This window comes from Penicillium hispanicum, assembly GCF_028827665.1.
Source record: "Penicillium hispanicum strain IBT 35686 chromosome Unknown utg000008l_segment0_segment0, whole genome shotgun sequence".
In the NCBI taxonomy this organism is placed as follows: Eukaryota; Fungi; Ascomycota; class Eurotiomycetes; order Eurotiales; family Aspergillaceae; genus Penicillium; species Penicillium hispanicum.
This window is the reverse complement of record NW_026623200.1, coordinates 1,883,389-1,896,485: the sequence shown is the minus strand read 5'-3', so window position 1 is coordinate 1,896,485 and position 13,097 is coordinate 1,883,389. Positions and strand designations below refer to the sequence as shown.

Below are 13,097 nucleotides of genomic sequence, written 5' to 3'. Positions count from 1 at the left end.
ACTTGCGCCTCACAACTTCTCCACAGTTACACCGGCTCCACGAACTCGCCATTACGCAAACCATCTTTGGGCTCTTTTTTATTGCAACAACAACCCTTCTTCGCCATGGCGTCTCCGTCCCCGGCGGTGTCCGTCGTCTGCGTGGGAATGGCAGGTAAGGCAAGGCGATCGGCGGCCTCTTGAGATACCTTTGGATGCCTTGACTGTAGCCAGACCATAACTAACGCTATCGTCTTTAGGATGTGGAAAGACAACTTTCATGCAGAGAATCAACTCCCATCTGCATTCCAAAAAGACCCCGCCTTATGTGCTGAATCTCGACCCCGCGGTACACTCGGTGCCTTTTGATAGCAACATTGATATCCGGGATTCCATCAACTACAAGGAGGTCATGAGACAGTACAACCTGGGGCCAAATGGTGGTATCTTGACATCTCTGAACCTGTTCGCCACTAAAGTCGATCAAATCATTGCTCTTCTCGAGAAGCGCACCGGCCCAAATCCGAGCAACCCCACCGCGAAGCCGATTGAACACATCTTGGTCGATACTCCCGGGCAGATCGAAGTGTTTGTGTGGAGCGCATCAGGAAGCATCCTCCTGGAAACTTTGGCGTCCTCTTTCCCGACTGTCATTGCATATATTATCGATACCCCGCGCGCGAGCTCGACCAGCACATTCATGAGTAATATGCTGTACGCGTGCAGTATCCTGTACAAGACCAAGCTTCCCATGATCCTGGTCTTTAACAAGACCGATGTCAAGGATGCCGAGTTTGCCAAGGAGTGGATGACCGATTTCGATAAATTTCAACAGGCCCTGCGGGAAGAAGAGGAGTCCGGAGCATTCGGCGCTGAGGGTGGTGTTGGTGGATTTGGTGGTGGAAGTGGATATATGGGGTCGCTCTTGAACAGCATGAGCCTGATGCTGGAGGAATTCTATCGCCACTTGAGTGTTGTGGGTGTGAGCTCCATGACCGGCGACGGCGTTGATGACTTCTTCGACGCAGTGGAGTTGAAGCGACAAGAATTTGAGCGCGATTATAAGCCCGAATTGGAACGCAGGAAGAAGGAACGGGAGGAAAGCAAGACTGACCAACGGGAGCTGGAGCTCGGCAAGTTGATGAAAGACATGAGTGTCTCCGGATCGGGTCGTCGGGAGCGCAAAGGCCCTGAACTTGGGCCGGAGACCGTCAGCGAGGCGGAGGATGAAGACGAAGATGGGATTATCAAGCGGGGATTGGCCGATGGCGAGGACGACAGTGAGGAAGACTACGAAGGGCCCAGCGCAGGCGATGACGAGGGTCTCTCTCAACGTTATAAGGAGGCTATTTCGGGCTCTCAAAACACTCCTTCCGACCAAGACAACAGCTTCACCCGATACCTGCGTGCCAGCGGCATCAACCAGTGATGCGTGTTGAGATTTCTCATGAGTTGTACTCGTGGTTCCGGAGTTGGTGGTATCCAGGGCGTCCTTTGTTCATATTTCAGTGCATCAAGACTCCCAGTAGTCGGCATTCAATCCCAAAACGTACCTTGTCCATGTCTAATTGGAATTCTTCTCTATACTTCCGCTTTGTTATCACTGCAAACGAAACAAAGACTGCATATGACGTCACTGGGTCTGAGGCAGGCTCAAGCTTTGGTCAAATCTCCCACCAGAGAATCACGACAACTTCTTGAGTACCCGACTTGATACAGAACCCCGAATACCAACTGAGACAATATGGATGTATGCTACCACTCTGGTTCCAGTACCTGTGGATCACAACCTCCAGCAACTAACTGAAGATGTCATTTGCTTTTTCAAGTAACTACCGAGTGCTAACATACGGGCTCAAAGGTCTTTCACGCATACACCTACTCAACAGCTGCATGGCTTTCATTGCAGAGCTTGCCCCTAATAGCTGGACCAAGCATGATTGTCGCCATGCTACTGGATGAAACCAGACCTGCTACCTGTATGCTACCTTGATGTTGCTTGGAAGAAACTGGAGGAGCAGTGCTAATGATATTACGGCTCCACAGCAATCGAGGTCTACTTTGCGCGAAGCTTAGGCTTTGCTCTCTTGACAATTGCAGCTTTGACGGTGATGCTAACGGGCTCGATTCCCCTCACGTCTTCGATCGCGGAGCCCGTTTCAACTGAGGACTCGGATCCGAAGGCACCATATGCCTTGCCGACTCTGATGGTGACTTCGGTGTTCCATGGCATATCTGCCTTCTACTCATACACTTGGTATGCAACTGGGGGACAAGGGGCATTTGCGGTCGCCGTCGCTGGAAACTCCATTCTTGCATTCATTGGGCTGTGGTGCTTGCTCTTTGCGAGCAGCAATGGCAAAATCAGTCGCAGAACTGGTGCCGATAAAAGAACCACAGGGTTCCCATTCACGAATGCAGAGGCGGCCAAGAAGCACGCAGGCAAGAAGGGTATCTAGTTCTGCTCTGTCAAGTTCATTCACCGCAGCATGAGCACTAGGATGTGAAGCGCAGGACTAGTAGTGCGGTGCGAATGGTATTCGTGGAACCAGGGGTTGTTAGCGAGAAGCAATGGCATCTAAAAGTCGCTGAGTGATTGTCGTTGTATTGTGAAGTCTTCCCTGCATGTAATTCTCATACCTAGGTATGCACTGTAGCACAGTCTCAGATGGAAGATGAAAGCTATGGCCACGCCCAATGCCAACTCTTATCGATACGACGCCGCTTCAACCGCCCACACTTTCTTTCTCCGCATCGCAAAAGCAGCACCCAACTCCACACCCTAAAATGAATCCTGACCTGCAGCGGCCTGCATCTCCTCGCCCTCTAGCATCGAGTATACCGATCGTTGATGAAGCTTCCGGCCTCACCGCACAGCTCACCCCTTTCCACCCCGATCCGCAGTCCTTTGTGTCCTTCCGTGCCATCGGCAATGTTGACGCGCAACATTCCCTGAACGCCACACAGGCCCAGGACGCAATAGCCTTAGAGAACAATTTGAATGAAACTTCTAACCATGGCGTGTCACTTCTGCCCTCAGCGGATCAGTCGTTCCAACAGTCCAATTACGGTGCGCTGGCCGTCGACGCGCCGGAGTCTACCAGCTTTGCGGGACAGCTGCAGGGCATGAAGCTGATCCCACACCCGCCTGACTTGGAATACTGGAGGCGGAGGCTGTTTGACGTGGATGAAACGATAATGCTCAGTGAAGAGCAGTATGTCATACCTTGTTTCGCCTTTCTCTACGGCCAGCGCAATGCGGAGAGGGAGAGCCTTATTGATCTCTGATATGAGTGTTTCTACAGGTTTCAGACTTATTTTCCACACGTTGACAACGTATACTCCCATCGATCAACCCAGAGATACAAGCGCAGGCCATTCGTATCTCACTATTGGGACTGTCGACTGAAAGGCCGGCCGCCGGGGACACCCAAGTCCGACGACCCCAACAAGAAGAAGCGGAAGCGCACCGCAAGAGAACGAGATCTCTGTGATGTCAAAATCAAGATCACGGAGTTTGTTCCTGGCTCCGGAGTTCTTGATGCAAGTGGTGGATTCGAGTCTTTGCCCGCTGACCTGTTACCCGGCGTCCACACTTTATATCCAGTTCAAGGCGGCCAGCCCTTTGGTGTGCTTGCCCCGGGTCCCGATTTACCAGATGGTCATCCCGGGGCAAGTGGTGGTAGATATTTTACAATACAGCGGGTCAATGGCAACGGTGCCAATGGGAAGAACGACGGCGTTGGGGGCGGACATCGGCACACGCTCGAGGACAGCGATCGCGTCAAGAAGAACAGTGTTCAGCGATTACTCTTGAAGGAAGATAAGGAAAGGAAAAAGGCCGCGGTATGTACAGATCGTCATCTCTGCAACAAGTCGGGGTCGGGTGGCTCCCCGCAGCAGGTTGGCTACGTCACAGTCGACACCTGCCCGCTTTACATTGTACTTTCTATTTAGCGCCGCTATCTGGAGATTTCTGTTCACCTTTCACCCATTTGCTGCGTTTGAATTTGAGGCAAGGAGCTGTTCTAACACCCCACCACAGTATCGAGCCATGACCGACGGGACCCAGGTGCAACGCAAGTCATACCATACTAAGGCAACCGGTCTGGCTGCAGCTACAGCGATTAAACACTTGGCTGAGTCGAATCTCAAGCTGTATGGGAGCTGTTTTTGGTGAGTTGTGCGCACGCCATACGCCCATCGCCTAAATCCTTCGACCAAGATGAACACACGCCGCTGACTCCATGGCCGCCGAGTTCAAGCCCTTTCGTGCAGCGTGTTTGGATTGCGTTGGAATTGAAAGGCATTCCATACCAGTATATCGAAGTAGATCCATATCAAAAACCCGAATCCCTGTTGGAAGTCAATCCGCGGGGTCTGGTCCCAGCGATTCGGCACGATGACTGGGGGTGCTATGAAAGCACAGTGTTGATGGAATATGTACGAGTGCCGCCATTGAAGGGAGTCGCCCTTGCCATCCATCCTGCTAACGAAGCATCAATAGCTGGAGGACCTGAATGCCGGTGCATCGCTTCTTCCGGCGGATGCGAAATTACGCGCCCATTGTCGATTATGGGCAGATCATGTCAGCAGCTTCGCTTACTGTCTGGCCTATGTGACGACGATTGCTGACAGCCTCTAGGTCAACCGAAACATTGTGCCAAACTTCTATCGCGTGCTCCAAGAGCAAGACCAGCAGAAGCAGATTGCAAATGCACAGGAGCTCCGTGATGCTTTCAACCAGTTGATGGCAGCTGCTCATCCACGAGGGCCTTTCTTTATGGGGCCGCTGCTCTCTTTTGTAGACATTCAGGCTGCACCGTGGGCCATTCGACTTCGCCGAGTATTGAAGCCCTATCGAGGCTGGCCTGATGCTGAAGAGAACACCAGATGGGCCTCATGGCTAAATGCCATAGAGTCGGACGAGCATGTTCGAGCAACCACTAGCACGGATGAGCTATATCTCGATAGCTATGAAAGATATGCCCGTGAGTGCACTGTGCCGACTCCATAACCTCATTTTGTCTGTGTAGCGCTGACATGGAGGCTTTGAAATGGCAGAAAACCGCCCGAATACATCCCAACTTGCCAACGCAATCAATTCAGGGCGGGGCCTCCCATAATGCATATCGGGCGGTCCACCTGGAGACGGGGTTTTTGAAATTGTGACACGGACAAGGGGGATATTCCTGTGCTCTGGTTTGCTGCAGCACGGAAGATGGCCAAAGGGCTGAAGGAATAGAGTCCGGTGCAATATACCTTAGCCTCCTCGCGCACCTCTGTTACCAAATCTGAAACCGCCTCTTCCACTTGCGTCTGGACCTCGAGGGTTGCGAGTCGGCTGCTGTGGCGCATATTGTCTATCGGAATCATTCCGGTCCCCCAGCTGGCGTTCTCGCCTTTGGGGGTTTTGCCCATTTGATTTGGCCGGACTGGACGGATCGTAGAGTTGCCTAGATTTACTCGAGGCGGAAGATGAGTCTTTTCTCTCCCGATAGTCTGATCGTCCACCGCGTCCCTTGCCCTTTCCTCGGCCTTCGCCCGACTGGGACTGGCGAGGCGGGGTTGTGCTTCCCGGAGATGATGTGCCCGAGGTTGTTGCAGATGGGCTGCCAAAGAGCCTCTCGCGAGCTTCTTCGTACTTGCGTTGCTTTTCTTCCAAATTCTTCAGCGCAATCGCCTGTCGTTCCTCCGGTGTTGGCTCGGGAGCCTTATTAGACTCTTCGTCTGTGTCCTCCTCGTCGCCGTTCAGACCCAGCTGTCCCACACCGCTTGTTGCTGCATCCACGCCAGCAGAGGGTGACTGCCGCGTCGCAACCTGTGGCCTCCGACTGAGAAGGGTGACAGTCGGCTTGAAGTCCTGCTTGAGGGGAACATCGGCTCGAACCTCGACATAATGAAAGGCCTGCGGAGATTCACTGCGGCAGTGGTTCGGTTAGGACAAACGCCCTCTATTTCTCGCAAATGGCATATAACATACGCTTCAGCCCATAGCTGCCGGTTAAACTCAGCCTGCTGCGCTCGGCGCTGTGCTTTGGTGACCTTGGATGAGACTTTCTTCTCGGGCGGCGGGGTTGGGTGATTCCCTAGTTTCTATAACAGGCAATCCAGAATGTCAGCATGCTGTTGAAACACCAGAAGTAGAGATGGACAAAGACTCAGTGCCAGTGGTCTGGTAGGGCTGGTCCCCTGGGCTTCAAACATACATCTGCTTGGGATTCCCAATCGTCATCCCAAGCGTCGGGAACTTCAGTCTTTGCGCTCATGGCACTTGAAAGCGCGTAAAAATGGGAAACGGAGGTAAGATGAAATGCGATGACAAAATAAATGAAGATGCTGAAATCACCAGCAAGCAAAGCTCCACGAATATGTCCACGCAGTATGCAATGAAGGGTTACAGGAAGAAAGAAAATTCATAGTGCACGACACAACGGCGGCCACCGCCTCGTCCGATTGCATCTCCGCTTCTGCCCCATCGCACCGAGTCAATCGTCACTGCGTGTACCCCTCCAACATTCAAGCCTCACTACTACCCTCCACTGAGATGGCCGTTGGTAAGTAAGATTTCCCATTTGATACGACTCATAAACCCAGCTCTTTGAGTTCAGAGGAGCCTATGCCTAAAGCGGCCCTTGTACCCCACCTTTGTTGTCCTTCCATACCTCACAGTTCTGGTTTCACCAACCGTGCCGGCAGATTCTAGAGACCCAGACGGTGACTCCTCCATGGCATCATCCGCTGATGCTGACTCTCTACACAACGACTCTGATGGTGCTGGCGCTGCCACCGGCACGCGCACCCCGACTGATCACGCCCAAGCCTCATCCGCTGCCGCCGGAAGATCAGAGCTTTCTCCACCTGCTTCTCAGTCTCAGCAGATCCCAGGCATCCCTGCGGTCAACGAGCTCAAGGATCCAGAGCTTGACGTGAGCCAGATTCAAGGAATGAGCTCAGACCCACCCATCGCGCAATGGAAAACCAAACGCGCCCAAGAAGAGTACCAGCGAGCAATGGAGCATGTCGTCGACCTTGACTTCAGCTTAGGTATGTGCTTAATGGAATACATTTGTGCTTGGCCCTGGCGGTGACTGACTGGAATCTGTTTAGATGAATTCGGAGACCCATTCGATGAGCGTGACATGGAGGAAGAGTTTCCATGATGCCATGACGGTTATGGTTCTGGCAATTTACATGCTTCTTTTTGTAGGAGCGAGTGATATGATTGATGAGATATGACTTGAGCCATCTACGGCATGGATTGCGCTCTTCCTAGTATGGTTGTCCTTGAGGCTTGTATGATAGCTCCCACTTACATTTAGCAGAATTACACCACGTCTCTTCTTGTGGTCCAATACCCAGTGACGAATTCATTCAGTTCCTATTTGCCGCATCCTCTGTGAAACATCCTCCCTTGATCAAAAAACGTCAAGCAAAGATGCGAACCGGGTCATGACGTCTCAGATGGGTCGATGAGCAGCATCTTCTTCCTCTGAAGAGCTTTCGTGTCTCTCCGCAACCTTCGCTTGATCGGAATCTAGCATATTGTAGCTATCATTCAGTTAGCTTTCTCGTCTGTAATACCGAGGAAATCCATGGAGACCTCAATATTATCATAACCTCATATCTTGGTATCAGGCCTGCTAAGGGTGAGGTCGGTTTGTCTGGCAACTTGGAGTAGCCAAATCTATTGCCATAGTAGGTGTTGATTTGAGATCACAAACAGGAAAGCTCTCTAGATAACATCTATGCCTCACTGCACGCATAACTAAGATTAGAAATTCGCGATAAAGGCTCTCCTCACGCCAAGGGATGACGTCAGCCCTAGGCCGTCAACGTCCACGGGTGGTTCGTACCTCACTATCCAGACCAAGCGATAAACCAATACCGGGCTTCGCTTCTCCTGCAAACACCACATCAGAATCAACCCTGAGCATGAGCCATGGGCAGACAATGCCCAATGGGTTGAACGATGAGACCAACAACCTCAGCCACTCTCCGGAAGGGAGTAGGCCCGTGGAAACCGCGATTCAGAGGCCACCACCAAACACGCGATGGAAGCCGGCTTCGCGCACCGTGGAGGAGAACCTTGCCCAGGGACTGTCCAATGAAGATCTTTGGCTGCTAATTCGGCGATTTAACAAGGTTTGAGCACTCTCCATCCCTCCCCTGAGATATAGGGGTAGGCGTTGATGTGTGCAGCAAATATACCATGTGAAGGCTGTACAAGATCCCGCATCCCAGAACTTGGATCTCAACCGCAAAGACCAGGAACGGTTTCCCCCTGAGAAGCTGCGGATCACGGTTGAGCGGTTCTACACGTCCGTGATTGTCGGGGTGATCGAGTTCTTCCGGCATATCACTCGACTGCGCTCGTGGAAAGAGTCAGGACGAACGTCAATATTCTGCACGGTATGTCGGAATTATGTATTTTTTTTGTTTTAAATCGGAGAAAGTTAACATTCGGAAGGTCTACTTCGCTTCTTGGGCTTTGGATCTACTGATTCCTGCTGTCCTCGGCCTTATCATTGTTTTGATAATGATTCCATCTATCCGAACACTGCTTTTTCCAGAACTCACGCCAAGCAGTTGTTCTGATGCTTCGAGTGACACGCGGTCAACAAGAGGGCAGCCTGAATCCCTAGACAGCCTCACAGGCGCCCCGGAGAGTCACAAGGGGGAGGCAGCGGAGCAAGAAGCTCGAAACCTAATCGATAGCTTTGCCACTGTTGCCATGGAGAGTGCTGCAGCCAAGTATGGCCAGACTGTGCTCGAAGAAGCGCCCAACGTGCCTGCTGCCATTACTGACGGCTCTGAAATCACTCAAGGTCCCACCGAGCCGCCGGCCGGGGAAACCCCTGAGGACAAGACTGAAAAGCCCATGAAGAAGAAAGTTCGCCATGCCACAGATCAGACGATGAGCGTACTGAGTGATATAACAGATCTCTATGAACGATTCGCCAAGTAAGTCATATTTGGGCCAATACATCAACAGTGGGTTAACGTCCGCATAGTCTGCTTTCTCCTACGCCCCCGTTCTTTTTAATTACCACTCGACTCCGTCTCGCGGCAATCTTGTCTGTAGTGTCTGCTGTGGTACCTTTCACATCGAGCTACTGGATCATCAAGCTCGTTGGCTTTTTCATTGGTCTGGGCTTCTTTGGTGGGCCAGTCTTTAGCTACACTCTACGTGTGCTGAATGAGAAGGTTCCAGATTGGGAAGCGTGCTTGGATATACAGAAGTATGTTTGACCGTCGATGTGTATCAGGTTAACTTCACTAACGGGAATTCCAGGACACTTCTGGCGGGCGTTCCCACAAATGCGCAATTGGCCCTGACTCTCCTTCGCATCGGCGAGATTAATTCGTCGCCATTACCGCCTCCCCCCGCCCCTGGAGATAATGAGCTCCTTTGGCCATTCCGCCGCACAAAATCCCAAGCGACAACCTCTTCAACACTTAGTGAACAAGGTTCATCCTCGGATCTACGCACAGGTTTAGACGGACCGACACCAGAGCCCAAGTCCAAGAGGAGAGGGGTATTCAAGTTTCTAAAATTCCTTCGGCGCACCATCGCAACAGCAATCAAAGGTCACATAGCATTCGACCGAGCGATGGCTATTGCGGGGTCAACACACACGAAGCATTTGATCGGCATGCTGCAGAAACAACATCTTTCCGACACGCCCTTTGGGCCTTTGACGTTTGATGCCAAGTTCGAACGGAAACGGGGTGCGGCAGTTATCGACTCCTCAAAGGAGCCTCCAATCCTGTATTTCACGACATACCAATCCGCCGGACTGGAGGACCTGCGCATTGAAAGCCGCAAGAAAGGATCTGTATTGTTCCAGATTCCGGTCACCGAAATTAAGGAGCTAAAAAAGACTGAGGGCTTGGGATGGAAGCGGAAGTTGGTGGTTGAATTGACGGCTGGTAGCAAAGAAGCTGCGGATGGACTGATCGTCACCGGCGACGAGGCGGAACAATCCTACCACCTCACTGGAATGAGGTCACGAAACCAACTATTTAATCGGTTGATTGCTATCGATGCGCAGTTTTGGGAGAGTCGCTGAAAAGTGTGGGGAGATGTACAGCAGTACTTAGACTTCGATGGCTGTGCCTTGTTGGACAGGCCATCGTTGGGGCCTTATTGTCAACCAAATTTACTCGATCGTGATATTCCATATTGGCATGAGCACAGACTCATCATCGCTGGCTCCAGCCGAATAGTGTTGGAACACTGAAGATCGCAGCGAATCAACGATCCCACTGCAATCGGTCAGGAGAAAGTTACACAGTTACACCCTACTAGAGGGTATAGTATGACAGACTATCCCGCTTCGAACTATGCATCCAGCAATAACTGCACACTCCAAGCACTTGACCATGTAACCGGCCACTTCTCATTTGCTTTAGTCTGATTTGGCTACCTCCCTAATTTGAAACTGAAACATCTCATTAGATGGCACGCCATTCCGGTTCCTCATCTTGCTTGCCGTGTCAGCTCCAGCCACCGGCACGCGGTATTCGTACGCCATGTTAGAGCCTGGCGCTCGGCCATCTGGGAGAGCATAAGGGAAAGGCAAGAAGTCAGGCATCAAGCCAAGCTGTCGCAACACAGTTCCCTGGTCCCAGGCAATATGCTCATGATAGAGTCGATCCCCACGAATATTCACCACCGCGGTAAATGGTACTTCGACCTCACGATTGGTCGGCGGTATGCCGGGGATGCTGCATCATCATATCAGTCCACGTTCATCCACTGTAGCCTTGTCGGCTTCGAAACCTACAGCCAGTCGAGCTCACGGTCATGCGTGAATTTGAAAATGAACTCGTCCACCACACGGTCTATGCCTATAGTACGGCTGATCAACTCTAGCTCTGTATCGGCCGAGTTGTTGAAGATGAAATTGTGTGTGTAGAAATGCGAGAGGTTCTCTCTTCCGATTCCGCCCGTTATCTGCGCACTGCTGTTAGCATACGCGTTCTCATGGAATAGGCTTGAGCATACCGTCGGGACATGATTGACGTAGGGCTCTTCCACCATGGTACTCATTGTGTGCTCAACAGAACGATCGGCGAACTCATAATAAGTGTGCTCGTTCCAGATCGTCTCGAGGTCAAAGTAGGGGCCTCCCATACGAGGCTTCAGGAACTGGAGATTCCTGGTGTGTGCCACTGCCTCGGTATTGTAGTGGAAGTCGTCCTGACCTGGCACTGCAAATGCATGGCTTTTCATTCCTGGGTAATAATATTGGACCAGAGTTTCTGAGCGCACCCGGGCTGCAGCGTCTTGTCCCGCGATATGTTGCAACACAGCGGTTGTGGTGGATTGAAGAGTCGGTAACGTTGATTTGTCGGCATATACAATGCCCGCGATAATCTCCGGTACGTCGGCAAGCTCTGGGACTGCTCGATTCCACAGATCTGGACTATAGGCTAATCATTTTTGGTCAGATGGGTAGACCACCAAGAGTAGGAGCGAACATACCAACCAAGCCAACTGAACCTTTTGGCTCACATTTCTCACACTCCTTTAAGGCTTCCACGGCCTCTTTCAGAGCTTCACGGGAATCACCTTCGAAAGCCGACAGCCCCAACTGAACCACCGCGTATCCTTCTTCCGCCCATTTGACTAGCGGCGAGGGTATGCCCTCGGTAAAAGCCAACGGGTCTGTTGAATCTTCATGTAAGACAATCAAGCCAGGCCCATAGCCCCGCCGCGATAGCGGATAAAGTAACGATGCGCCCTGTCGCAGCTTGGCCAATTGGATAGAGGGCAGCGGAGCGGGTGGCTTGGTGATATCTGCAAACATGACTGTGGAAGGTCGCAGCTAAGGGGACTTCAATTTCAGGTCGAGAAAGGCTTCCTATGGTTTTCCACGGGGCCTGCGGGTTCTTTAAAGCACAGATAGATAAGGAATCCGATGTAATCGCGATATCCTCGGCGGGTTCGGGCCGCCGGCTGAGTTCCGTGGTGATCGGGCCGTGCACCACTTGATGTTCAGTGATAAGAATTTGAACATATATCCATGGTTGATTGTCAATACTCTAGGTACTGTATTGGGGAGGCAAAAGAAATTATAAAGCGATTGGAATCGCCGGAGATCGAGAATGGGTGCCTGACATCCCAGGTCGCATATCTATCATGGCATTTCTGGATCACTGCAGATAGACTCCTTCAACACACTCCTTCTTCCTTGCCTTTCCCCTTTTTGCCTCAGTTCTCCTTAGCATACGCACATGAAGACAGGAAATTGTCTGCCTCCCGGTCGCTCTCTTATGTATACATGCCGGGATTGATCTACAGTTCCCATTTTATCTGTGGTTACTGAGAACTTTCACAGTTGGATATTCTGTCGGCGCAGGATTCTAGTCTCCTCACCTAAATATGGGATGTGACTACTCGTCCACTCACTGTTAAGACAATATGGACTCTCATCCCACCAGTATAATCATCCATGCTTGCGTGACAGGAAGATGTCTTACAACTTCCCCGTGATATACCTTGCAGGTCAACAAAGTGGCAAATTATGAGACGCCCAGACAAGGCAGCAACCTTATCGGCATTGTGAATAAAAATAAAACGATACACTAACCATATCTCTGTATACTGCCATATCATTGCTTTGAAGCTACTCCCCTACTCCAGAATGGAGTAGGGTGGTCTCGTGGTCTCCAGAATGATCTTTTTTGCATATAGCAGCTGTTACGACTCAGTGCCCGGGCGCACTTAGCCAACAGGCCAAAAGACCAAATATGCTAGAACTCTATGTTCTAGCATGCCCGGGACCGATATAAGTAGCGCGCATCGTTAGGCTTAGGTGAACCACGCCTAAGTCCTAACAGCAGCGGCGTCTGGTAGGCTAGTCCAAGTACATATGTGTACATATGTGCTTAATTCTAAGCTACCTACGACCTTGCATGGCATCGCCTTTGCCCATATTACTTATTTATTGATCTATCGCCCATTGTAGCTCTACTTCATACAGTGTCTTTTCCGTAGATTTCGTCACGCTAGCCAGGCTGCTGTTGCTCCGGCCTATATTTTCATCTCTTCGTGCACGTTACTAAATGCATGCTATCGATGCGATTCGTACGGCTTTTTCTTTGTACTA

At 51.3% G+C, this 13,097-nt stretch overlaps 7 protein-coding genes across 7 annotated transcripts; 5 read left to right on the top strand and 2 right to left on the bottom strand.

The window, feature by feature from the left end:
- Positions 1 to 105: 105 nt before the first annotated feature.
- On the top strand, positions 106 to 1,408 carry N7459_009552 (putative ATP binding protein; the record flags this gene model as incomplete). The annotated part of the gene is made up of 2 exons (XM_056948720.1): positions 106 to 154; positions 240 to 1,408. The coding sequence occupies 2 exons, from the start codon at positions 106 to 108 to the stop codon at positions 1,406 to 1,408; spliced, it is 1,218 nt and encodes a 405-aa protein (XP_056795945.1).
- Positions 1,409 to 1,723: 315 nt separating this feature from the next.
- Positions 1,724 to 2,438, top strand: N7459_009551 (uncharacterized protein; the record flags this gene model as incomplete). The annotated part of the gene is made up of 3 exons (XM_056948719.1): positions 1,724 to 1,729; positions 1,841 to 1,958; positions 2,026 to 2,438. 3 exons carry the CDS (start codon positions 1,724 to 1,726, stop codon positions 2,436 to 2,438), a joined length of 537 nt encoding a protein of 178 aa, XP_056795944.1.
- Positions 2,439 to 2,766: 328 nt separating this feature from the next.
- Positions 2,767 to 5,105, top strand: N7459_009550 (glutathione S-transferase family protein; the record flags this gene model as incomplete). Its single annotated transcript, XM_056948718.1, has 7 exons — positions 2,767 to 3,194; positions 3,285 to 3,825; positions 4,025 to 4,155; positions 4,245 to 4,422; positions 4,487 to 4,567; positions 4,625 to 4,970; positions 5,029 to 5,105. 7 exons carry the CDS (start codon positions 2,767 to 2,769, stop codon positions 5,103 to 5,105), a joined length of 1,782 nt encoding a protein of 593 aa, XP_056795943.1.
- A 137-nt stretch (positions 5,106 to 5,242) lies between these two features.
- On the bottom strand, positions 5,243 to 6,248 carry N7459_009549 (uncharacterized protein; the record flags this gene model as incomplete). Its single annotated transcript, XM_056948717.1, has 3 exons — positions 5,243 to 5,900; positions 5,963 to 6,075; positions 6,189 to 6,248. 3 exons carry the CDS (start codon positions 6,246 to 6,248, stop codon positions 5,243 to 5,245), a joined length of 831 nt encoding a protein of 276 aa, XP_056795942.1.
- A 278-nt stretch (positions 6,249 to 6,526) lies between these two features.
- Positions 6,527 to 7,142, top strand: N7459_009548 (uncharacterized protein; the record flags this gene model as incomplete). Its single annotated transcript, XM_056948716.1, has 3 exons — positions 6,527 to 6,536; positions 6,652 to 7,026; positions 7,090 to 7,142. The coding sequence occupies 3 exons, from the start codon at positions 6,527 to 6,529 to the stop codon at positions 7,140 to 7,142; spliced, it is 438 nt and encodes a 145-aa protein (XP_056795941.1).
- A 772-nt stretch (positions 7,143 to 7,914) lies between these two features.
- N7459_009547 (uncharacterized protein) lies at positions 7,915 to 10,052 on the top strand (the record flags this gene model as incomplete). Its single annotated transcript, XM_056948715.1, has 5 exons — positions 7,915 to 8,124; positions 8,182 to 8,391; positions 8,450 to 8,943; positions 8,994 to 9,221; positions 9,275 to 10,052. The coding sequence occupies 5 exons, from the start codon at positions 7,915 to 7,917 to the stop codon at positions 10,050 to 10,052; spliced, it is 1,920 nt and encodes a 639-aa protein (XP_056795940.1).
- A 339-nt stretch (positions 10,053 to 10,391) lies between these two features.
- N7459_009546 (uncharacterized protein) lies at positions 10,392 to 11,795 on the bottom strand (the record flags this gene model as incomplete). Its single annotated transcript, XM_056948714.1, has 4 exons — positions 10,392 to 10,710; positions 10,770 to 10,939; positions 10,991 to 11,418; positions 11,471 to 11,795. 4 exons carry the CDS (start codon positions 11,793 to 11,795, stop codon positions 10,392 to 10,394), a joined length of 1,242 nt encoding a protein of 413 aa, XP_056795939.1.
- Positions 11,796 to 13,097: the final 1,302 nt, after the last annotated feature.